The sequence below is a fragment of the Phoenix dactylifera genome, chromosome 12 (assembly GCF_051530095.1).
Source record: "Phoenix dactylifera cultivar Ajwa chromosome 12, Ajwa_hap1_PhDact_Kaust_v1.1, whole genome shotgun sequence".
Classification (NCBI taxonomy): Eukaryota; Viridiplantae; Streptophyta; class Magnoliopsida; order Arecales; family Arecaceae; genus Phoenix; species Phoenix dactylifera.
The window spans coordinates 1,036,526-1,062,263 of record NC_143201.1 but is presented as its reverse complement, the minus strand read 5'-3'; the positions used below and the strand labels follow the sequence as shown (position 1 = coordinate 1,062,263).

At 37.7% G+C, this 25,738-nt stretch overlaps 2 protein-coding genes across 7 annotated transcripts in view; one reads left to right on the top strand and one right to left on the bottom strand.

Annotated features, from left to right (window-relative positions):
* The window catches only part of LOC103713146 (P-loop containing nucleoside triphosphate hydrolases superfamily protein), a 28,244-nt gene extending 16,283 nt beyond the window's left edge, over positions 1-11,961 (top strand). For 2 of the 6 annotated variants that reach the window (XM_088709215.2, XM_088709217.2), the window contains exons 13-22: positions 1,180-1,500; positions 1,673-1,952; positions 2,054-3,282; positions 3,367-3,769; positions 3,878-4,809; positions 4,908-4,973; positions 5,041-5,166; positions 7,613-7,857; positions 7,958-9,146; positions 11,437-11,961. In XM_088709215.2, the coding sequence (XP_088565341.2) occupies positions 1,180-1,500; positions 1,673-1,952; positions 2,054-3,282; positions 3,367-3,769; positions 3,878-4,809; positions 4,908-4,973; positions 5,041-5,166; positions 7,613-7,857; positions 7,958-9,122 (4,767 nt within the window). In that variant the 3' untranslated portion in view covers positions 9,123-9,146; positions 11,437-11,961. Of the gene's footprint in view, positions 1-1,179; positions 1,501-1,672; positions 1,953-2,047; positions 3,283-3,366; positions 3,770-3,877; positions 4,810-4,907; positions 4,974-5,040; positions 5,167-7,612; positions 7,858-7,957; positions 9,153-11,436 lie in introns of all 6 variants that reach the window. The other 4 variants (XM_039129798.3, XM_088709216.2, XM_039129801.3 and 1 more) reach the window with 3 other exon arrangements.
* Positions 11,962-19,995: 8,034 nt separating this feature from the next.
* Positions 19,996-23,441, bottom strand: LOC103713118 (cation transporter HKT2;1-like). Its single transcript, XM_008799928.4, has 3 exons — positions 22,106-23,441; positions 21,424-21,651; positions 19,996-20,785 (listed from the first exon to the last, which is right to left on the bottom strand). Exons 1-3 carry the CDS (start codon positions 23,272-23,274, stop codon positions 20,581-20,583), a joined length of 1,602 nt encoding a protein of 533 aa, XP_008798150.4. The 5' UTR covers positions 23,275-23,441; the 3' UTR covers positions 19,996-20,580.
* Positions 23,442-25,738: the final 2,297 nt, after the last annotated feature.

The following is a 25,738-nucleotide window of genomic DNA, read 5'->3' as shown; positions in this document are numbered from 1 at the left end:
TTTTGAGTTTATTTGCACTTTACCTGGGTTGACCTGAGCGAGATGGACTGTATATAGCCTTTTCTCTCCATGCTTGACATGTGCGTTGGCTGAATTTGTCTAAAAGAAGGGACTGGCAAGTCCTTTTTACTGCATAAACCTAGGGGATATCAATATTATTAAGTTCATTCCATAATGTAAGGTTTAAATTTCTTTTTCTTCCTTTCTCTTGAAATTGTAAAGTCAAGACATGCTCATCAAGAAAAGCATTTTTGTAGTTGGTGATGCTACCTTTGCTAATAAGTGGGGTGTTGAGAGACACTTTTGTTCTTTGCATTGACTCCTCTATATATGTTTGTCATGGAAGATTGAGGTGTTAATGCCGTATGATCAACTTGTGGTCTTGTTGATGTCATGGAGGGAACAAACTCCTTGAATTGTCAAAGATAAATGTCAAGTTCATATTCTCTGCCATATGACTGTTACTTGAGTAGCATAGTGCTATTTTTTTATTGTTCTTTAATTTCTACATCATCAGCATAAAAGTTGATAGTTTCCATTCAGACATGAACTAAGAAGCTAGTAGAAGTTAGGTACACAGTGATGTTGATGCTTATGTTTTTGTAATGTTGGTAGCATTGCATATAAGGATTATGATTTTGTTGCGTTTTGGTTCTTGGCGCTTTAGTTATCCTTTTGAGCTAAGGGTAGCAAGGACCTTGTAATTTGTTTGCTGCTTTATTTTAGTTTTTGTTTATTTCTTCCATAGAATTACTGCACAACACAGCACCTTGCCCCCAGGCCCAACCAATCCTCCCGCAAGAAAAGGTTATTCTGGTGAACTGAAGTTTTCAAATGAGAAATATGACTGCAGTGCGAGTGCATGAAATGGTGGATTTATGAATTCATGCCTGAGAGAAAAAAAGTTTCAGAATTTATTGAAGTAAAATGAAAAAAACTTGATTTCTATACTCTGTACTCTCTAGAAGGATGCATGAGAATGAGGCATTAATTAAAATAGATTACTAAAATCCATTTGTTAATGAATATTTCTAGACATTGGAGGGTTTTCACTAAAGTTAAACCAATCTGTTGGCAAGCCTCGTGCTGATATACTTGAAGCTAAGGTTATTATGTTGACTAGACTAAAAGCAACATTTCCATGATGTTAACATTATTACAATTTTGCTCAACTTTCAGATCCAAGCGGATTCCTTTTTGGGAAATTTTCATGATCTCCATCACCTATTTTTTGTCATGCGTAAACTATTAAAGGAAGTAGTTACTTCTCAGAAATCACCTATCAGCCAGGATTTAAACTCTGCAAAATTTATATCCGAGGGAGGATTTTTGCGACAACCTTGTTCTGACTATCTCTCGGTTAGACCTGGAAATTCGGCAATTGTTGTGGTCACGAAATCTTGGGAGAAATTCTGTTATCTTCTCTCAGCAATTATGTGGCCTTCCATATTGAAATGCTTAGAGGAAGGAAAGGAGCTTGTTAATAGCAAGAATTGTCAGGTATAGAATGTTGAAATGTCTCCCTTTTCTTATTTTTTATCATTCATTCTTGCCTCATTTGCTCTTTCATATCAACTTCCCGTTTAAGACATTTCTTCCTTTCTCTCTTATGAATTTTCTTTTTTATGTTTTCTTAGTTTTTTCCATTTTCTTTATTTCTTTATTTTTACAGATGACATGTGTTCGGCTACTGGAAGCACTACCTGTTGTTTATGAAAGGGTGAGGTCATCAGCAAATGAGTGGTCCGGGAGTTCAGGATCCATGGTGCCTGAGCCAGATATTTTTGACATCAGATGGCTCTCTGATTTGGTGGACTGGGGGAGGTCATCTCTTCTTGTCATTAGCAGACATTGGAAGCAGTGCATGTTTGCTCTGCTGAACGTTTTACAAGGTTCACATGGTGGCACAGCTCCATGCACTATTGATGCCATTGAAGCAATCATATCACAAGGTTTATTTCTTCCCCTCTTGCACATTATCTCATGTTTCTCTTAACTTCCTTGCTTTTGGTAGATATATTAAATATGTATAACTTTTGCATACTAGATGCAGTTGCAGTTGATGAGTTGAAGGACAAAATATATCACCTAACAATTTCATTGCACAAAGAAACTTCTCGGTCTATTCTAGGGAAAGCATTAAAAACAAAGCCATTACTTCCTGAACCTTCATTTGCGAAGGGAAGCCCTGCTCCAGAGAATAGGGTCTGTGGCAACCAAGTTCTACACACCAAGGGCAAAGAGCCAACAAAAATAATCAAAGGTAGGGATGTCATTATTGTATCAGATGATGAAGCAGAAAAAGCAGCTTCCCCAAATGTGGCTGGTAAAGAGTTACCGTCAGATTATTCTATGGTTTTCAACATTACTAGTTGTTCGAGAAACATATTTGAACCTGTTGTACCAAGAACATTTGTCAAGGACACTCAAGTTTCTTCCCCAAAGCAAGATAATGATACTCAAGTTTCTTGTAGAGCTGAGTCATCTGTTAGTGGAAGAAAAACATCTCCTATCCCCTTAATAGGCATAGGCATAGGCATAGACAAGCAACCACATAAGTTGTCTGATGTCAATGAGATTGCTGCATCACTTAAAAAAGCCAGCTCTTCTTCCCGACTTGTGCATTATCAATCATCAGCTCAAACTATTCCTTCTTTGGAACCAGAAAAGGGGAATGCTATCATTGAAGATTTAATACATGATGCTGAAGATGATCCCTTGGAATGTGCACTCAGTAATTCTAAACGTCCAAAATTAGTCCTTACAAAGCCAAGCATTTCTGCTCCCAAACGGCAAGTTGTTCCACTTCAATTACCAATAAAAAATAAAATGGGTTTCCTTAGTAGAAAGGACATGGCAATTAGAAGACTTAAGCCACCAAGATTGGATGATTGGTATAAACCCATTTTAGAGATGGATTACTTTGCTGTTGTGGGGTTATGTTCTGCTAATGAAGTTGAGGACACAGCTTCAGTGAATTTGAGAGAGGTGCCTTTATGTTTTCAATCACCAAAACATTACGTTGAAATTTTTCGGCCATTGGCTTTGGAAGAGTTCAAAGCTCAGCTACACAATTCATATATAGAGTCCTCTTCAGATGACATGTCTTGTGGCAGCCTATGTATACTTTCAGTTGAAAGGATTGATGATTTTCATCTTGTTCGGTGCCGTCCCGAGAAAAACGAGTCTTTAGTATCTAGAGGTTGTGTAGAGAATGACCTGGTTTTGCTCACCAAAGAGCCCCTTCAAAAATCTTCCCAACATGTGCATGTACTTGGAAAGGTATTAACCTCATTTTCTTTTTTATTTTAATTTGTAAGACTGTATACCTTATCTAGGCTTGTTTTATCTTGGTTTATATCTCAGGTGGAGAGACGTGAGAAAAGTGATAAAAGTTGGTCAATAATTCTTGTAATCAGGTTTTATCTTCCAAATGGTTCTTCACGTTTAAATAAAGTGAGAAGGTTTCTTATCGAACGGAGTAAATGGTTTTTAAGTCGTCTTATGAGTATAACCCCTCAGCTTCGAGAATTTCAAGCTCTTTCATCACTACATGATATCCCTATGCTTCCAATTATTTTAAATCCAGTTGATGGTTCCCTTGGGTATCCTGAATCTGGGAAAGTTCAACTAAGCAAGCTCTCTCAGGCCATGCAGAAAATGTTGATGTCCTCATTTAATGACAGTCAGCTTCAAGCTATCAGTGTTGCCATCAGAAAACAGGATTCCAGGAGAAATTTTGAACTCTCTCTTATACAGGGTCCTCCAGGTTTCAATTCTTTCTGATCTTTATTGATAAGTAATATACATATATATGTATGTATTATTTGTGTGTGTGTGTGTATGAGAGAGGTTCTGAAATTGTTCTTGTCTGCAGGTACTGGTAAAACTAGAACAATTGTTGCTGTTGTAAGTGCATTGCTTGCTTTACCAACAATGTGTAACAACTATTCCTCGAAAATACACAACAGTGGTTCAAGTACAAATAATATCACATGCAGCAATCCAAGAACACAGATTAGCCAGACAGCTGCAGTAGCAAGAGCTTGGCAGGATGCAGCCTTCGCCAAACAAATGATTAAGGATGCAGAAGAAGATTCCTCTAGGCCAACAGAACGTCCTGTAAGAGGAAGGGTTCTTATCTGTGCACAGTCAAATGCAGCAGTTGATGAACTGGTATCAAGAGTCAGTCAGGGTCTTTATGGGAATGATGGAAAGTTGTACAAACCATATATAGTGAGGGTAGGCAATGCGAAAACAGTTCATCCTAGTTCATTGCCTTATTTCATTGATACACTTGTTGAACAACGGTTGGTAGAAGGCATGAAAAACCAAACTGATGCAAAAAATGATATAGACGTGGAGCCATCTAGTGCTCTTCGTGCTAAACTTGAGAAGGTTGTAGATACCATACGGTATTATGAAGCTAAGCGTGCTAAACTAGAAGATGGACATGTGAACACAAATAATTCTCTAGACAATGAGCTCTCCAAGGAAGAGGATGCACAAAAAGTATCTGATGCGGCAATAGGAGCAAAGCTCAATATTTTGTATGGACAGAAGAAAGCAATTTGTGGGGAGCTTGCTGCTTCTCAGGCCCGAGAAAAGAAAGTTTCTGATGACAGCAGGTCCCTCAGGCATAATATTCGAAAATCTATCTTAAGGGAGGCTGAAATTGTAGTAACGACACTCAGTGGGTGCGGTGGTGACATTTATGGGGTTTGCTCTGAATCTGCTTCTTGTGGTAGATTCGGAAATTTTTCCGAACAAACATTGTTTGATGTTGTTGTAATTGATGAAGCAGCCCAGGTATGTTTTCTTGTCTGTTCTCTATATATGTGTTAGCTCGGTTTGTTCCTGGACTGACTGAGCTGAATTGTGAATGTCTTTGGAATTTACTTTCATAGGCTCTCGAGCCAGCAACATTGATTCCACTTCAGCTTCTGAAGTCAAATGGAACGAAATGCGTTATGGTAATTCCTTAATTTGTTTAACTTATCCAGTGATAAAAACCCTCATTAACAAGTTCTCATTTTGAAGGTTGGTGATCCAAAGCAGCTTCCAGCTACCGTGCTTTCTAATGTAGCCAGCAAGTTTCTCTTTGAGTGCAGCATGTTTGAGCGATTACAAAGAGCTGGTCACCCAGTGATAATGCTTACCGAACAGGTATATTACACAGAGGAAAATTTTGTTGTATACACTTGGTGTATTGATTGCTATATCTTACTGAAATCTTTCTGTATTTGTTCACTTAAATTCAAGGTTTAGTACATACTGTTGCATCTTTTTTTCTTCCATGTTAATTTTCTTTGAAGCAAGATTGCTGGTTATGTATTCTGATTAGTTATTATTGCTGGTGGTTGACATATTGCATAAATTACTTTCTAAAATTTTTATCATGCAGCTTCAAATTCTTTTTTAATTTGTAAAAAAATAATTGATAATGAATGAAATAAAGTTTTTGAACTAAGAAGGATTGGTCAGGAGGTCTGTAGTGGATTATTCTTCCTATACTTATGGTTTATATTGGTGATCATCATGACTTAGTAGGGTTATTGGGGTTATGAGGTGAGAAAAGTTCCTCTTTTGCAAACCATGGCCTGACTCCATTTGGACGCTTGGAAAGAGGGCAATGTGAGTGCAGCAGTTGCTACATGCAAACTGTATTTGCTGGTGCAGCACTGCATGGTCATGTTTGATCTCACCGACAGCGGGGCGTCCCATTCCATGGAGAAACTGGGACACCCCCATCCCGCGGGTTTTAAAACCTTGATTACAACAAAAGGAAGATAATCGAAGAAGCATATGAACATGGAGAGCTTATGTTGAAAATTGAAATCGATCTCCAAGTTTTGCACGAGATGAGAGAGTACTTAATCATGAAGGTTGCAATTCTCAGTAAAAGTCACAACTAGGGAAAAGTGAAGATGAATTCATAGACTATATCAGGGTTTTCATTAGTGAAATGGATTGTTATTTTAAAATAAATTATGTTCAAGTCTTGGTCTTAAATATCAGCTGAAAAGGATCTGTTTAAGCCAATTAAAATCCTGTACATTGATGCTCATGGCTAAATATCTCTATGATATAAAAAACATTAATTTTGAAATCCTAAAAAATTCCTTCTAGATTCTATCATTTTTTGATACCGAAAATATCCTTCCATTTTTTTAAATTACCTATACAATCCTGACCATATACAAATAAGGAAACAAAAATTAAATCTCAATTTTTGACAAATAAAGAAATTTTGCCTAATAACAACTAACAAGCCTAATAAAACAAATAAGAAAAATCTTAGTTTGTAACAAAATGAGGACATAATTACAAAAACTGGTTATAAACATGTGAGGAAAGGATCATACCAAAGAAAAATGTGATAGAAAGGAATAAGGCAAAAAAATCAAAAGTGTATAAACAAATAAAGAGAAATGTAATGAAATATTTCCTTTTTGGTGAGATTATACCAAAAAAATCTTCTCTTTTCATTCTCTCACCATTTTTTGAGAATAAATAAATAAAAATTAAAATTAAAATCATGTTGCAAATAAATAGAGAAATACCATATGAAAAAAAATATGAGTAAACAAATTAGAAAAAATAGAAATATCAACAGTAGATAGATAAGTAAATGTTTAATTAGAATACTTCTGAGGTAGATATAGAGACAAAACTACAAAAGCATACAAACAAATATCTAATTACTTTTAAGGATTATTTTTCACTATTGCATGTACTATAATTGGAATTTCATATTATTTTTTTCCCAAATGTTCATTGCATGTGCTTGGGTTCTAATATTATCTAAAAGGAGGAATCTCCCATGTTGTTTGTTCATCTAATCCCTTGTGCCTCATATCTGCATCTTGAAGCGTCCTGACCCATGTGTGCAATTTTATGGCATTTTCTTCTTTGAAACCTTTGCTTTGTCTTGTATTTGTGATCCCGTGCTTGTTTTTTGGAAGAGCAGTGCTAGCATTTTTTCATGATCTATTTACTCCTAAATTGGGCCCAATTTTTGTTGCTACTTATTTCTTTTATCTCTATGCCATTCTCTTGGCTATCTCAAGGAAGCTTGTTAAGGTGGTTGAAGAAACTGGGCTGTGCCTTGAGGTCCTTCAATAGTGTTGTTGTAGACAACAAGCTCAGGATTATGAAGCAGTTCTAGTATCCGCAAGATGTTCTGACACCTTAATGCTGATTGCATCAATTCACTGTTTTCCATAGTTATTGCTTCAGGCAGTCCTCCGTTCTTTTGGATGCTGATTTTGGCAGGGTCATTCATCATTTAAATCTGACGCCTTAATATGTCCAGCACTTTATGCCTTCTTACCAGAACCACATCCTGATGGATCTCCTTGTTTAACTTTTGCAAGTGATTGTTGCATGCACACATGTACGCGTGCACACACACTGCACATCTACATTATATAATATATTATTTTTGCGCCATTGCATATGGAAATGCAAAGAATCAAAAAGAATATCGTGTATCAGACTAAGAATAATAAATGCTACAATATGTTTTTTCATATTGAATCTCATATTTAGGCGAATAAACTATATCTTCAGTTAGTTTTCTGAGAAGCTATCGTGTATTCTTTCCTCCCAGTATCGTATGCACCCTGAGATAAGCAAATTCCCATCATTGCACTTTTACGAGAACAAATTGCTAAATGGTGCTCAAATGGCCAACAGAACAGCAGCTTTTCATGAGAATGCTTGTCTTGGTCCTTACATGTTCTTTGATATTGCTGATGGTTATGAACATCCTGGAAAGAATTCTGGTTCTCTTTCCCTTTATAATGAGTTTGAAGCTGATGCAGCTGTTGAAATATTGAAGGTTTTTAAAAAAAGGTACTTTCTTTTCTTTTCTTTTTCAGAGATTTAATGCAACTTTTTTGTATAGTTATGCAATTTTTGTTGATTGTTCTGGTTCTTTGTTTTCTTGAGACAGATACCCATCAGAATTCGTTCCTGGAAGAATAGGTATCATAACTCCCTATAGGAGTCAACTTTCATTATTGCGTTCGCGGTTTTCCAGTGCATTTGGGCCAGAAATCATTTCTGACATGGAGTTCAACACTGTTGATGGATTTCAAGGTCGTGAAGTAGACATACTGGTACTATCAACTGTTAGAGCTTCAAATTCCAATGCCAAACCACCTATTATTAACTCAAGTGGAATTGGTTTTGTTGCCGATGTGAGACGCATGAATGTTGCTTTAACACGGGCTAAATACTCTTTATGGGTAGTCAGTAATGCACGGACATTGAAGAGAAATCTCCATTGGGCTGCTTTGATCCAGAATTCCAAGGAAAGAAATTTGTTCATTTCAGTTGAGAGACCATATAAGTCAATATTTGGGAAGGCTCTATCCTCATCCAGAGAAAACGTTACCTCTTCAATGTTGGATCTACATTCAAGTAAACCAAAGCAGGGTCAAAGGTGCAAAGATGCCAGCTCTGGAGATCAACCTGTGAATGTTAAAGCTAGAGAACAGAGAGGAAAAACTAAACTCATAGATGGTAATCTAGAAACACATGCAAGCAGGTGTTCACGTGATCGTCATTTGACTAGTCTTAAGGGAACACGGAACTCAAAAAACAGTGGTCTTTCAGGTGGTGGTGTTCTGCAGCAGGAGTACAGATGTCCTAAGGATATGGCCTCAACTATAGAAAGACATGAAGGGAAAAAGCCGCATAAGCAGAATGATAAGTTGGCAAAAACTGAGGACACATTAAAGAAAAATCCTGTATGTGAAAGAACGGGGGGCCGGATCAAGGTCAATGTACCATTGGAAACAGATTCTATTAGTAGTTTGATAAAGAAAGCAAAAGAAGCACAGACATTTTCTGAGCACCCTAAATCTAGTAGTTCCAGTCATAAAGATTCTTTAACTTTACCATCTTCTGGGAATGGAAATAACATTGCGACTGACACAAACAAAAGTAAATTGTCTAAACTAGCAGAACAAAAAGATATGATCACAAGAAGGAAGCGACAACGTGAAGCTGTTGATGCGCTGCTATCTTCAGCTCTTATATCTTCAAAGAAGCCTGAAACTTCATCAAAGCCTGTTCCTGTTAAGAAGCCACCTTCGGATGCAGCTGCAATATGAGGCATCTTTTACGATCCAGATAAGGTAAAGGTAAGTCTTGTAATCTAACCTGGCAGTAATTAAATAAACATAATAATGCATATGTGTTTTGCTGTCTGCTGACGTGAACTCACACCTAGGTTCTTGATTTGGGGATGTGTTGCTTTCAAACATCGCTGACAATGAAGTCCTTAATCCTGATGATATAAGTATAAAGTTGATATTTAGCTGATTGTTGTTTGTCTGGGGATTAAAAGATATGAATCTTTCTTAATCAATTAATCAGTTCAGTTGAATAAGAAGGATTTCTCAATTCATAATTAAACTTGTTTATATGGACCAAAAGTTCCATGGTTAAATTTTAGTAATTAAACATGGAGAATCAAATATGACCTGTACATCAATATTGGTTATTATTTTCCTTCATTCATGCAATGCAAATAATCATAGTTTAAATTACCTTTGATATTGGTTTTATATTTTTAAGAGCCAGAACCATTTTTGTCTGTCTAGAAGTACCTGTCAAGATACAAAAATTGCATAAATTATAAGATGAAACCTCCAGTTGAGCCTTAACATCAAGGTCAACAGAACTGTTCCGAACTGGACAGTTCTAGCTGTCTCGAGCCGTAATTGTGGCTCGCCGGTACGGTTCCGGCAATGAAAACGAGGCCTGTTGCCGGAGCCAGAGAAGAAGGAAAGAGAGAGCGAGCGGGGGAGGGAGGGAGAGGGAGGGCCGTGGGGGGCCGGCGAAGGCCGCGGCCTCCGCTGGGCCCTTGCGGCTCTCCGCTGACGTCTGCCACCCTCCTCCAACCTCTATCCCTCTCCCCCCCTTCTCTCTCTCTTTTTCTTTCTTCCACGGTACCGTATCCTCATCGGTACATGCCCGACACAATCCGTACTAACTTATGCTGCCAGGTAATCGGTACAGTGCCCGGTACCGATTTTTTTGACCTTGCTTAACATTGTTAATTAGTTGAACTATCATGCCTTGGTTGAAAAGGTCACTATTCATGCCTAGCCTTTATGATTATTCATGCACTTTGGGTTGTCCTTCTGGCATTTTAATTTGCATGTAGTTGCATCATGTGCTTCTTTTTCATGTTATTCACATGATTCATATTGCTATACTCATGATTACCTGGCAGTATTCTCGGGATGCTTGATTCACATGAGAGGTAGTATGAATGGCGGCAATTTTTCAATGTTGTGATTAAACTAGATTATCCATAAATTTGTTATATGTATTCCTAGTTTTGGAAGCTAGAGCTGAATTATGTGGGGTCGTAAATGCATTAGTTTTAGTGAGGCGGAGACATGGAGATAAACACATGCATGCTCCAAAATCAAGTTTAATATAGAATATAGGTATGGTAGCAACTGCATCAGTGCATTCATGACACATTTGGATATTTCTACCTGTATAATGGTGAGCCCTCTGGGATGTCTCCACGGGTCTGATAATTCTACATTTCCATCGATTCAACTCTTGATGAATGTGGGGGAAAAAATGTCGGACAAGGAAGTGAGTCCAACCTTCTGGAAAGAGAATGTTAGGAACTCCTGATTCGAACTCCACCTTTTGTCTGGCTATTCCTGTATAAACGCTGGAGTCTTAAGTAGAAGCACTCAGCTCTTACTCTCCTACAGGGAACAACAACTGATGGAAACTAGAAATGCACTTGAGTTACATAAAGAGAGAACTTTAGTCAGTGGAGTGATCGCTGCCATCCACATTTCTCTCATGCATCCAACCATGCTCCTGGTTGATGTGCATGCACAAGTGTTGTGCCATGTAAGTGGAAGCAGAGAACTGAAATAGTCATTTATATGAAGATTTCATCCAGAAAAACAATTTCAGTAAGTGACAGTTAATTGGGCAGAAACTGTGTTTCTAAACTTCACATATGATTCTATTCATTTTCTTTATATTTTGTTGTAAGCTTCGAGTTGAGTAGACTTAAAGAAGAAATTCATTCCTTTCTGGTCGGATCAAGTTGGTAAGATGTCATAATTTGGATCAATTTATCCCAAGTTGAATTTCTCAGCAGTGTACATGCTCGTGACTTCAGTGTGAACAAAAGTGTGCAGGCTTCAAATTTGGAACATTTTGTTTTATTTTATTTTATTTTTACGATTGATGAGTTAATCATGTATTTTGGTATTTTGGCATATAGATTTCTTCAAGGGGTTCCTTGAGTCCATTCAGATGAATATGCCTACATTTTGCTCTGCTCCTCTTCCAAGTATTTTTGTTTGGCTTTGTTAGTGCTTTGCCTACATCAGAAGTGACTATAATTCTTCTCCTGTTGTTTAATGCATGTCTTCATGACAGCTCATCCTAGTACCCGAGCTCGGAGTCAAAGTCACAGCAAGAATTTGCTCCTTGATGAACACGTCAGTGATCTTAAGGGATATTAAGACAGCTTCACATGAAAATTTTGACCTTTCAGTCAAAGCGCCAGTTGCATGAAGCTGGTCGCAGGAAGTGGCAAGGATTACAAACACCGTCCCCCCCATGTCATTGTGAAGGTTATTCTCCCCATTTTGGTATCACCAAGTTGCGCTGTAAACCTGATTTGAGTGTCTGTAACCTATGTACATAAGCCCCTCTTTGATAGGGATTATAGGTTTTGATGGCTTATATTTCCTGTATAGTGAAGAAAATGAGAAATTAGAGGTGGCCAAATGTGAAATCTGGTCATCCAGTCCATAAAGTTGGTCATTCTCCATCCACTAATTTCTTCTTTAGATGCACAGATTTACTGCCGTTTTTTGCCTTGCCCCTCCCTGTACATGCAAGAATTCAGCAACTGATTTTTAATTTTGATTACCCTAATGAGAAGGCTTTATTTTATTATTCTGCTGGGAAAATTTCATTCTGAGGTCATACAGGCTGTTTGAGTGTAGCTCGACTTTCAAATCCATACCAATAGGATCAGAAGTGGGCCTTGGCTGGCCCAAAACATGTTGCCGGGCTGGCTTTGGGGCAGGCTTTAAGGCTAGGTGCGACATAGTTCGTTCGGGTCAAGCATGGGTCTGAAAACAAAGCCTCAATAAATTTCGGGCCAGGCTCGGTTTAATGTTCGGCCTGATCTGAATACGGCCTTTTAGCTCAAGCTTGACTTCCCGAAGCTTGAGCCCGGAACCCTGCCCAATGCTGACTTGAATTCTTATAGGGCTCGTTTGGTTCGCGGGAAGTATTTTCCCTCCTAGGAATCTGATTCCCAGGAATCAGATTTCTAGGAAGAGGATACCTAGGAAAGTACTTTTGGCATGTTTGGTTAACCATGGGAAAGTGACAAATTTCCAAAGTGCTTATATTTGGTTGACCATCCACTTTCCTAGGAAAGTTATGTATAATTCTTATTATGCCCTTAATAAAAAGTAGGTCTTTAATGCCTCTTTAATGCTTCTTTAATGCTGAAGGGTCTTTTTGGGAAAAAAATAAAAAAGGAGTGATTCCCACCTCATGGGAAAGTAACTTTCCCATGTTTCTCATGGGAAAGACTTTCCCATGAAATGTGGGAATCATATTCCCATGGGAATACAACTTTCCCATCTCTCTCCTTTGAAAACTCCAACCAAATAAAAGGCATTTCATTACTTTCCCGTTGACCACACTTTCCCCCCCCCCTTTCCTGCGAACCAAACGGGCCCATAGGATCACTTGCTCGTAGTCTGTCGTGTTGGGCCCGAGCATCTTTGTCCAATTGGGGCAAGCAGTTTGGGTTAGTGGAGGCAATTCAGGTCGGGCTTAACCTTTTAACCAAATAGGCTTATTCAGGTTGGGCATGGGGCTGGGCTCAGGCTCAGGTGGGGATTTGGAAGTAAATATCGTGCCTAGGCTCTACCCTAAGACCTACGAGATTTTCAGGCTAGGCTAGCGCAAATGTGTGATTTGGTTCAGCCTCGGGCTGAAAATGGATCTTATATGGATAGAATATTAGTGCATCCATATTGAATACATATATGTATGTTAAGCATATCCATATTTATTTTAAATAGATATAGATACAAGTTTGATAGTAGTTATATCAATTTTTTCTATTCGATTATGGATATAAGTTAGATGTTATTCAGATATAAATCATATATTGAGTAGAATTCAATAATAAAGCTAAATTAAATATATATCACAAAGGATAGGAATAGAATTGACCATCCAGATTGTACATGATGCGCAAATGGAGGGTCTAAGGGGCAATTATTAAAGCTATATAGAGATCGAACTGATCAAGCATCCAGATTACTAGTTGGATTAGATTTGTATTACAAATACTAAAATTAAAATTTATTTAAAACAAATATATATAAAAATATTAATAATTTTTTTGCATCAAATACCTTGCATTACACTTTAATTATAGTGCGAATAAAGAAATTGTTATAAATTATCTATTTTTAGAGAGAGCTATGAGAAAAATTATATATAAATATCGGAATAATAGAAGTTATTAATATTCTAAATATTTTAACAAAGTTTTGAAAATATCATAAAACATAATATAGAAATATTTATTTTTATTTTTATTAAAAAGAAAAGAATTCGTTTTTTAAAAAAAATTATTGATTAAAGTATAAAATATCACAAGACACATCAAATGGCTATTTCATGATGTGAATATATATGAGTAAGTGAACTACCTAAATAAAATAAAACCAAATATTGAAGCTTGGTAGTTGAGAACTCGTTATTTGTGTGTTAATGGTTTAATTCTAGTTAGGGTCGCCTTGTTAGGGTTGCTATGGTCGCCTCTATAGTTGAAGAGAAGTCAACTATATTTTCTAGGAATGTTAGGCTATTGACCTCACCAATAGGATGGGATCAATTTGTTTGCCGAGGCACTTCGGATACAAGTGTTCCACGGGAAGGTGCCTTCTTGCACCATAGACAACATTTGATTAGTTCCCACACTTGGGCTTTGGAAGTTAGAAAAACTATTTGATATGCGTGGGACACGGGTTGTATCTTTCGCGCGAAAGAATGATTCATCTTTCTCTACACGAATCCACCATTGGATCACACGAAGTGCTTTGAGATCCATGCAGGGAATGATCCAATGGTCGATGTTATGAAAGAAAATCAATCGTTCTTTTGCACAAAAGATACAACACGCGCCCGACACGAGTGAGCCCTAAGCATCTCCGTAGGTGATTCGCTCCAGAAGATGAAATGGGCCTTTATTGACGGTGAACTCGTGATTTGGGTTTCTCGAACTACATGGATTAGATCACAAAGCCCATGGGCCAGAAGCCCAACAACATACATGGACGGAGTATATTCCATGCTTGAGGGCCGGCTAATTGCAATCTAGCAAGTCCTAAGATAGGGATAATGAAGGAGGGTATAACCCACTGATCTAATGATCTCAGGTTATATTATTGTTTAATTATTGCATTGGTTAATTACATGGTTTGGAAAGCCAGGGACAACTCTTTTTGACTTATTATAAATAGCTAGGTTAGGCTAAGAGAAGATGATGCGATAGGATGCTCTGCAAATGGATCAGACCCAGTGGACCTCAGCAGCCCCGCACAAATCAAAGGTCAGGGAATCATCAGGTAGAGTTTTAGAATTTAAAATAAAATTTAACATGAAAGAAATAATTCCATTTACACCCGCTGAATCCGGTATAATATGATCGATCACATATTTATGCTTAACCTCATACTTATATCGTTTTCTAAATCAAAATGATTGAAATGATAAACCTATTTTAACACACAAAGTTGTTTAAGAACAGAGAAGTCTATGGCTATTCTCTTAAAATAGTGCTTAGGATTAATTTAATACAATACAATCCTGCTCATGTGGGAGAAGGCACTATATAAGCGGTGCTGTTTAACGGGAGCTACCTGTTTGAATTGTATATTTTTTTGACAGTCACATTATTTGCTGGAGAGGCACAAAGAAGCATGCCATTGAGAAATAAAAATACATGTTTATCAGAAAGTATAAATGTTTACAGCAATCCCTCAATTGGGGTGCTCTATAATTCTCAGAACTTTGTTTGGTTTTGAGATAAAACAAAATAAATCTAGATAGATCTTATATTTTATTTATTTAATTCATTTTACTCTATAAAAAATTAAAATATTGTCCCCAAATAAATGAAGTTTGCTTCGTAAGGTAACACTATGGTAAAACTAGAGGTTTGGTTGCATCTTTCGCATGCGAAAAGGATGGTGTTTTTTTTTTTTCCTGACATCAATTGTTGAATCATGCCTTACCCAGATTTTAAAGCATCTTTTTTATCGGTCTGTATAGATCTCGTAGTGGCTACTGCACGATTTAATGGCACCTATCCTATGAAAAAAAGGATTTGAATCATTCTATGGAAAAGATGCAACCCGGACCTGTAAAACTAGTAGGTAGGTTGATATGCTCAAAGTGATGGCCAAGACAACTCTTATTTTGACGGACCGTTAGCTTCTCGACCTTGATTTAAATTTTAATAATGTGTATTATTGTGTATGAAATTCGTCTAGCCAATGTTTTATTTTATTCTATTCGTTCCCTTAGCCCACATAAACATCCCATCAATGCCAAATTCTAGTCCGGTGACGGGATACATTTCACCGTCCGAAGAAATTGAGAGGAAAAAACTAAAACGACGGAAGATAAAAAAAGGGGTCTTTTCTCAATGATTGGATTAAACTATTCAAAATAATCGGGCAGTAGGAAGGTTTGACAAGAAAACCTGATTGTACTTGAAAGTCAACATTAGGGATCGAGTCCGAGAGTGGTTGATTCTGATTAAAGCATCTGCCCAAGCCCAGGAGTTTATGCATATCTCCGCTCCAAAATGATCTTCCATAACAGTAGCCTGTGGCTCTTTCAATAGAGTTTCTGCATCCTAAAAGCCACCATTATCTGCTTCCTCAAAGCCACACTGATGGTGCTTTATTAGTTGCAGGTGGTATCAGAATTTTTGATACTGTAGTTCCAGTGGCTAAACTATGTGCTGCTTGGAAGGGGCTAATTTTTTAGGAGATTCATCGACTGTTATCATATGGCTTTCAGATCCTCCATCCTCTTTTGCTAGACTGCATCTCTTTCTGCAGGATTGCTGGTGAATGATATGCGCTTTGCTTTTGCTCAAGATATTTCATATTTATAAGAAGGCTAATAGTATGGCTAATTATATTGGGACTATTATATGAGATTCTTCAGAAAAATTATATCCTACACAACGTGCACCATGTGGCCATATATGTCGACAATCGCAATCGTTCATTCCTATAGCTCTGCACGAGATAAGCGTTTGATGATTGGGGCTCATAGGAACGAGCGGTTATGATTGATGGCATATATGATCATGTAGTGTATATCATATAGAATATAATTTTTCTCCTATAGAAGATTTTTCAGCTCAATTTTTAGATATTTTATTTTTTGAAATCAACCATTTGATTTCAAAAAGATTATTATGCTTTACCCACGTAACAAGTTGCCAAAGGAGCAGCGAGACTGGTGGTGAAGATCCGATAATACTATAGATAGATAGAGAGAGAGAGAGAGAGAGAGAGAGAGAGAGAGAGAGAGAGAGAGAGAGAGAGAGAGAGAGAGAGGCAGGAGTGCTGGGTTTTTTTTTAATATATTTTTCCCTTTTTCTTATGAACCCAGTTTAGCCGCATTGGTGAGCCGTTTTGGCAATTGTGGACTAAGGGGAGCACACCGAATATTATAGAGAAATTATTGCCTACACCATATGCACCAGTTTTACCACACTTGTAGTTGATTTCTATAATAGTTCACCAAGATACATGTTTGATGAATGAGGCTATAGAAATCAATAGCCATTGTTGGATGCATGCATGGCCACACGGTGCGTGCAGTACGGACAACAATTTCCTTATATTCTTGGAAAAACATGGATGAAAGCATTTAATTCAGTGTTTTTTTCAATTGCAAAGTCCAGTTTTATCCGGCAGTAGTAGACTTAATAGTTTCCCAAAGAAAGAGGAGCCCTGACGTTGGCAATGTTTTGGAAGAGAAGCATTTTATCCATCCACTCTGGGTATATTTATTTCAAGTAGCCGAACCACACGTCTTGTTTCATGCAATATATGTTTTCCTCGTTCCCTCTCGTCAAGCTTTCTTGTTCAAAAATTTGCTGAAGGTTGCAGAGGCATGACAATGGATAACAAAGGTTCTCATCGAGTGTTCGTATAGAAGGACTGCTCGAGGAAGATCCTACCATAATAGACCATGGCTTGGGCTGTAAAAAATAATTAATTTGTTCCAACCTGATCTAAATTCTCGACCATATTAGTATCATCGTCTCAACAAATTTGATGCCACCTGCAACCACTAGTGCATCGTTGGTACTTCCGATAACAAAACTAGGCATTACCTCTATTTAAAATACTATCATCAAAATTGATCTTGACTTTATACACACACATATATATACATATATATATATATATGTATGCATGTATGTATGTATGTATGTATATTTCAGCAAATTATTATAGATTCATTGTTTTCTTGGAGCACAAAGGTAACGTTTATGGGTTCATGGGTTCATTTTATTGACTTCATCCCGTGGTTTAATCTAGTTTTTGAAGTCGTTATATACTTCCAACTTCTAGTATTCACATCGTGATCCCGTGGTTGACTACTGCTGCATTATTAGCCCTTGTTTACCTTAAATTATGGTATGGTAGCAATCACCCAACACGATGCGAAGACTTTCGCATGCACCCATCGCTCTCGATGGCTGAGTGCTAGTGCAATAATTGACTAAAATAATTGGGTCAACCGCTAAAAATGGAGTCAAACAATCAAAACTGAGAGGATTTTTGAAAAGACATGCATTTGACATGCAAACAAAGATCAGAGATGCCAGTGCAGCTTTAGGATCTATAAAAAAGCTATTAATGAGAAACAAAAATCCAGTAGACATGGAAAAGAAAAAACTAATAAATTTGCATCAGAATTCTAAGTCACACCTAAGTTTGTTAATTAGCATGCAATTTATAAAATTTCCTTGATATAGAGAGGATTTCTAATTTGTCATAAATTCAATTCAATCAAGATAATTGATTCTGTAAGATCCCCTATGCACTTGAGTTCCTTGGTTTTTAAGTAAATCTATATCATATCTGTTGGATCATGGTATCATTTATTCAACAAGCCAATAAAACTACCACACACTTATTTGTGGGATATTTCTACTCGAAAAAGAAAAGCAACTTTTATATTTCCATAGCTCTTATTTTTCCACATTTTATTCAATATAGACTTTTCTAGGTCATCTTGATCCATACGAAGCCAAAGATAAGTTGATGGAACTGCATTGTCATGTTAATGAATTAGATGATGAGTTTATTTAAAGATGCTTTCACATTTTGTTATTTTTTTTAGGGTCTTATGCATGAATATCCTTTTAAAAATTCAAATTTGCATGAATACCTTTTTAAAATTTACATATTTCTGTACCCTCATATAACACTGTTTTTGCACAAATACCCCTAATACAACCGTTCTTCTAATACCATTAATAACTGTTTTTGAAATTATTTTAAAATAAAAAAATAGAGGTAGGGGAAAGCATCTATCTATTTTTCAAAAAACATAAGATGAGTTTTTGTTCCTGTACCTATAAAAAAAAGAAGTTACTGAACTTATTGAACTAACCTCTCATTGATGTATTGTTTCATCGAAATTCAAATCATGATGTCATTTTATTGTTCCTGAATGGGCCCTTTCAATTTTTTTAGGTTCATGTTTGTTCTACTCCGGGAAAAGATAACCATGAACAATCAGCCAACAACCTCATGGCAAAAGATAACCAGTCACCAGAAAAGATTAAAAGAAATCTAATGTTCCAAGTAATTTTGATTCTTATCAACCAACACCAAACTTGCTTAGGGTTTAAAAGATAATCCCACATCCATTTCATCTATGACATTCCCTTGCAATCTTCTTAGCTCAACCAACAGTATTTGTCCAGTAATTGTTCTTTCATTCTTTTCATTCTCTTAACAACATTACAGCACTCTGTTTTTCAGAATTCTACCTATAATCACTGGATTACCTAATCTGTTGCACTTTGCTTTTTGTACACAGCCGTGGCTAACTGGTAGTTCAGTTATTTAAATAAATTTTGGAATGGGTCCCGGCCTAATTCTTTCACTCTCTTTTAACAGAAAACAAAGAAAAAAAGAAATCTAATAGCATTTCAGTGCCAAGGTGTACCATCCATTATGCAATTATTGGGGACGTAATCCCTGTGGTATATACTTGGATGAGATGGCATGAAAAAAGGCTTCCCACGACTTGAATCCGGGACCTTCTTCATTTTTGTTGAGATGGATGATTGCTGCAATATTCTTCGTGCAGACAGATGATCAAGACATAGGATGGACTCTAAGGCAGTGAGGGTAGCCTTGTGAAGGCGGCAAGCTCTATTCTTGTAGGTTCACCATTTTAACAGCACGGTGTCATCCAAAATAGCTATCTGAAAGGTATTATTTGGGTTCCTTAATCAAGTATAAGTACCTAAGATTTTTTTGGCGAAAAATCAATGTAGGACTAAACACATGCCCACACAGGTCCTCACATATTTTTTCCGTTTAAATCTTGACATCCTCATCAGATTAATGATTCAAATCCATTCAAATCTAATCACAAGCACCACGATTGGCTCATGTGTCCCTTAATCCATATAGGCTATGGATCAAATTCGCTCTGATATCATTTATAACAATCCATGACCTCACCCAAAAAGGCTAGTCGGAAGATATTATTTGGACTCCTTGATCCTATATAAGTATCCAAAAATTTTTCGACAAATAACTGATGTAGGACTAAACACACGCTCGTATGGGTCCTCACGCACCTAATCTAGTTGGACACTAATAATGATGAAATGGTGGCAAATATTAGGAAGTAATGGGTATCATTTCTCTCTAGTGAATCTTGCAATTGATTCACATTGACAAAAACTACAGCGTAAATATGGTTGTTTTGAAGGATCCCATGAGATACACTGATGAAATTACCGACGATGTCAGCTAAGAGCTTAGTTGGAGAGAGAAACCTCCTTGCCCATCTCTGCCCTTCTTGCTCAGCTGTTCTCTGTTACTTGGAATACATAGCTACCGCTTTGCTAAAAAAAATATACGGTACATTGCTGTTGTCAAGCATCGTTAAATGACCGTTCATGGCTTCTTGTGAATGCATTCTGCGCATAGGATTGGTCTACAAGCTGAGCTTCCCTTTGCCAGAGTTCGCCTGAGAAATGGCTTCCACCAACAGAAGCAACAGCTCAGGCATTCTCTATTAGGTTCTGTCTTCTTCTTTTTTTTCTCTCTCGAAGCAACTCTTTCAGGTTTTTTCAATCTTGGGAAGAGCATATAGATATCACAACTTATAGTAACTTCCAAGCTTTACCATTTTCCATGGTGAAATTCTTGAGCCTTCCAGGTTTTCTCAATCTTAGGAAGAGCATATAGATATCACAACTTATAGTAACTTCCAAGCTTTACCATTTTCAATGGTGAAATTCTTGAGCCTTCCATAAAGCATGATAATGGCCAATATCAACTTCCCTTCATTGCTCCATGCCCCTGAAAAACTATATGCTCTGTCCAGACAATGTGCATCAGGATGCAGTCGTAGAAAGCGCGAACAGCTGTAGCCCATCGACAGCCCGACATTTCCATATCCACTGCAACAAAGATGGAGAACATAAAGTTAAGGTTAAGAATTTTCACTAGCTTTTATTTTTTTTAATGATTTCTATGATATTCTGATTCTATTTAAGGCCATCAGGAACTGGGAAACAGTTGAATGGACCATGCATGCGACTGGGGAGAATCAATTAGCATCTCTCTCGGACGGAATCATGAACTTGAAAACTAATGCAAGGCTGAACGGTAGATGCTGATCTCATTACCAGGGATCACTTGGAAGACAAAATCTTGAAGGATTTTAGAGTTTTGGGTTCATCAGTTTAATTAATGAAACGTAAGCAGGATGTCCCCCATTTTAATGCAAAGAGACGAAGTTAAGCAGCATGAGGCATTTCTGTACCATACTGTATCAATATTGTGCTAGCGTGGCACCGATACGGTGTTCGGTAGCAAAACGGCGAATTTTGATTTATATTGTATTAAATTTGATCCACTATATCCAATCTCTCTGGCCAATGGATTTTTTTAGAGAGAGAAGGATGGGAGGTTTCATCAATTCATTCGAAGGGAAATAACTGAGAGCAACTCTTTTCCCTCAAAAAAAAAACAAACAATCTTATATTATAAATTAAAAGGTTGTTCATAGCAAGAGGTGGGAGAATGTGAGCTTTACCTTGTCACTTCAAAGATTACATTCAAGGTGGAGAAGTTGAGTGGATCTTCTGTCAGTTTTTTTCTCTCCGTGATGCAGATCATGATGATGAAGATGACAATACTGGAGAGCTGCGACAACAATAAGTTGTCCACCGGCGACCACCTTTTCTCGTTTTCCCTTCTATCTCCTTCAGAGCTCGATTCATTCTCATGAATGGGTACAAAGGATACGGAAGGTGGAAGGTACCTGAAAACAAGATGATAGGTTTCAGGAACTCATCTTTGAGTCAAAGAAATCAAGGTTTATGATTGTAAATAATGAAACTATTTCATCCAAAGTTCTATATCCAAGAAAACAACTAAAGATCTTGGATTCGTATACCCGAGAAACAGAAAAGGATGCATGATGTGCATAGAATCCACGCCATTTCTTTCCCAAAACAAAATTAATACCCTATTAAAGAATACTTCATGAATGTTAAAAGTCCTTGAGGCATCAACTAACTGTGCTGGTAGTTGTTGTCAAGATTATTTTATATCTTTTTCGTTGTTGCTTGAAAGAAAAGACTGGACTAATTTAGTCAAGTCACATTCATGCAGACCACTTGAAGAATTCTTAAATAGATAATCTTTTAGATAGAAAAAGAACAGCGAAGGAGTGAAGACTAGGTGCAATACTGGGGGGAGGAGATAGAACTGACATCATAAGAATGAACAGCACAATAACTGATGGAGAGGCAAGGGAGATGTCGATGGAGTTCTCCCCGGAATGCCGAGAGTTCACTGCCATGAATAACGCACTGACAAGCTTCTCATAGGAATTGAGCCCTTGAAACACTGCTGAAGTCCAGTCCATGGAGCAAAACAATGCAACCATAGCTGCTATAAATCCAATGCAAGTGAGGGACAAGAAGAGAGTCTGCAAGTCTGGGCGCAGATGAACGAACTGTATTTCCGATGGATTCTTCAACATGTACTCGAACTCCACAGCTTTGGTCAATCTCCTCAGAGCCCATATCACCAGTCTCAGGCACAGAGGGAGCAGCAAATTGCCCCCAAGAATTTGAGGAATAATTATCAGGTAGAGACCCGGGTTATTATTGAAGATTAACATGTTCTCATTCGTCGGTATCAAGCCTCCATTCGCAAATGAAGAAATAGTGGTGAATATGGAGAACAGGAACAAGTTGATACCCTTTCTCTTCAACACATCTCTGGCGCTTGAAACAAGAATTATGTACAAAAAGATCGCTAAACAACCCACTACATGAAATACAATAACAAAACACAACACCACGGATCCCAAATATCGTATGCAACTTGACATCAAATCCTTACCATCATCTATGGGAGTCCCTGAAGCATCTCGGCCCAATTCGATGTTATCTAAGGTGTTTGAGAGGTTCATAGAGTCAAGTTCGATACCAATGGAATCAACTCTCCTATTGCTGGTAATCTCTGGTCTGTTATCATGCCGAGATCTTCTAAATAGAAGGCCTAGCAAGCAAACTAAAACATCCCCACCCAAGAACGTCAAAAGAGCGAGGACAACAATTTGAGAACTCGAGAAGTTCTCCATTTCAACAGTCCCCAGACCTGAAACCGTGAGTGCGGATACTGACATGAAAAGCATATCGACGTACCTAAGACCGAAGGCGGGGTTATCCGGCTTAAGCACCATCATAGCTAGAGAACCCAACAAGGCAAGAGAAACAAAATAACATAGCTGGATCCAGAATGGGCTTACACGAAAGGAGAACATGACGAGCTCCCGGATGCATCTGCTGGCACGTGCGAAACTATGAATTCTATTGGTTATGAAGGCATGAGCATAGTTCTTTAATTGCCCCAAAAAGATGGCCATCTCCATATCTGGGAAAAACTTCAAGGGAGATGAAGCTTGACGGGGCTAGGGGAAGGAGGACTGGGTTTATATAGGCAATGACATGGGTAGAAGGCAGGTACGAGGGTGAAAGAAGAATCCACCGTTCGTCGCACTAATCCAGGGATCAGACGGATGAAGAAGAGAATTTGGAGTATTTTGAGATCTATGCATGGCACGATCTAACAGTCGATGATGCGAAAAAGGATGAATCGTTCTTTCGTGCAAAAAACACAACCGGCCCGAACCTGGATGATTAAGGCCAGAGTCAATTATCAATTTCTTAAATGAGAAATAAAAGGGAGATTCCTATCTGTATCTCGTGTTAAAATTTGGAAGTATCTGAATTCTGTAATACCATTTGCATGACATAGAAACAGAGAGCGACAATCCTGGACTGGTTGCAGTTCCAATTAGCAGCAAGTGATATACACAAAGAATCTTTTGGAATTTCAAACTGCAGCAGTTCAATCATGGCTGCCTAGATTATTGCCACGTTAGGGTTTATTATCTGAGAAGTAGGTTTAGTGGGTCGATATTTTATTTAATCCTCGTGCAATCCAATTAGTGTCAGCTAAATTTCATGCCTTGGTAAATGCTCTTCTGGCTTACACATTTGATTCCAAAGCATATTCTGCTCTCGAGTTGGTTTATGAAATTGAGCTCAGAAATCAAGAGGAGGGGCAGCTGGGAAATTCCTAACGCATCAGGCCAAAATTCCTAGAACGCAGCACCATCTCAAAGACGGGCCTCCGAACCCATTCGAGTCCTGTGAACGAAGCAGCTGCTTTTCACGTGCTGGATACGAATTGATTAAAGGTAGTGCCCTGCCGCTCAGCCATTTCCGGACAGGTTACCATGTTATCCAGGACGGTACGGTGTACGTACCATCAATGATGTGAAGTCGTTGACTTCCATCCCGACTTCTGAATGGAAAGCTATGGACCGTTGGATTCGGGATTGAATGTGTGCTTAAGTGCTTGTCCTATCTGTCATTTTTTTTATTTTTTTTTAATGATGATGCAAAGGGAGGCAGGAAGAAGCTATCCGATTTTTATTAAAAATTAATCATACTTACAATAAAAAGGGAAGGCAGAAATGAGTTACATTGCCAAAAACAGATAAAAAATAGATGCGAAAAAAAAATCTAAATGGCCCCAAATCCAACATCTGCTAATCAAGATGGTAAATATTGATCTTTATAAGAAGAAGCAGTGGAGGAAAGGATCTCATCCAGACCTACAAGTAAGAGCATTTATTGTCTGAAAGTTCTAAATAATTTTACAAAAAATTTAGATCAATATTTTTTTTTTTACCATTCTTTTTTGAATATTTTGTTGATCCCATGAGACTAAGCCGTTGTATCTCTTTTTCCACATCTGAATGAGTTTTTTAAAAAAAGCACTAGAGTTCGGAATGGCTCGAGCTTCAAATTTACAGAAAAGTCTGATTTGAGAGAGCCCATCACCACTTTCGACCAACTTCGTGTCTGCCACCTTTGGCTAGCCCCGGGAGAAGCTGAGCAGCACTCAACGTTTTTTCTCCCTTTTTTTTATCATTTACTAAGTTCAACTGAACGGGCCCTCACATGGTCAACAAAGAACAGTTCCCCTTCGTACCTCAAAAACAAAAAAAAGGGAATCCCACCTTTTAATAAAGTTACAGCCAATCATTTTAAAATCAAAGAGTATAAAAGAGTCGATATATGGGATAAAATACCATATGTTTTCTACTAAAACGCCATGATGTATCACTGATCCGCATGGTTGCAGCCTTCCTGGAGTCAAATTTGCCTGCAAATTAAATAACTATTAGCTCAAGCGAATTCAAGTTTGGCTAAAACCCAGAAAGACATTTTGAAAGGCTGTTCTGCTCTCGAAATATCACAATTTTATGCTTGGCAGCATTATCCTGATGTTGATTTTATGGATATGTATATTTCTGCGGTTTTGTCTTTGATGTCTTTTTTACGGTGAGCCGGCTTTAGGCAAACCCATAGAAAGAAAGCCTTTTGTGTTTGAGGCCTTTTCTGTGGTGGGCCTTCTTTAGATCGGAGCTTTAGATGATCGCTTAAGTCGTCTAAAGATTAGGCTGGCCTGCTCGTGATTGAGATCGCTGTTGAAAAATTTAGTTTACATTGACTTAGCTACTAAAATGTGGTGCATTAATTAAGCTCTACGGCCCATTATGATACGGGAGGACGAGAGGATGAATGCCATGGGCCAGCATAGCTACCATGTTACTCTTAATACTACCTATAGAAGTCATTGCTTTGAAACATGTGGGGTCGGCGGTATTGTCGTCTCAATTATAGAGGGGACGTCAACTCTTCCAAAATTAATAGAAATGGATATGGGCGGTTGGATGGTGTTGACAGGCTTTTTTTTTTTTTTTTTTTTTTTTTTTTTTTGTTGGCGGACTGGAAGGCCGGTGTTAATCCTTTAGAAAAAAT

Coding starts and splice junctions, on each gene's coding strand:
- LOC103713118 (XM_008799928.4), bottom strand. CDS start 23,274: ATGGAGATGGCCATCTTTTTGGGGCAATTAAAGAACTATGCTCATGCC. Junction 21,652..22,105: donor GTGCTGTTCATTCTTATGAT/GTCAGTTCTATC, acceptor TCTTGTTTTCAG/GTACCTTCCACCTTCCGTAT. Junction 20,786..21,423: donor GTAATCTTTGAAGTGACAAG/GTAAAGCTCACA, acceptor TCTTTGTTGCAG/TGGATATGGAAATGTCGGGC.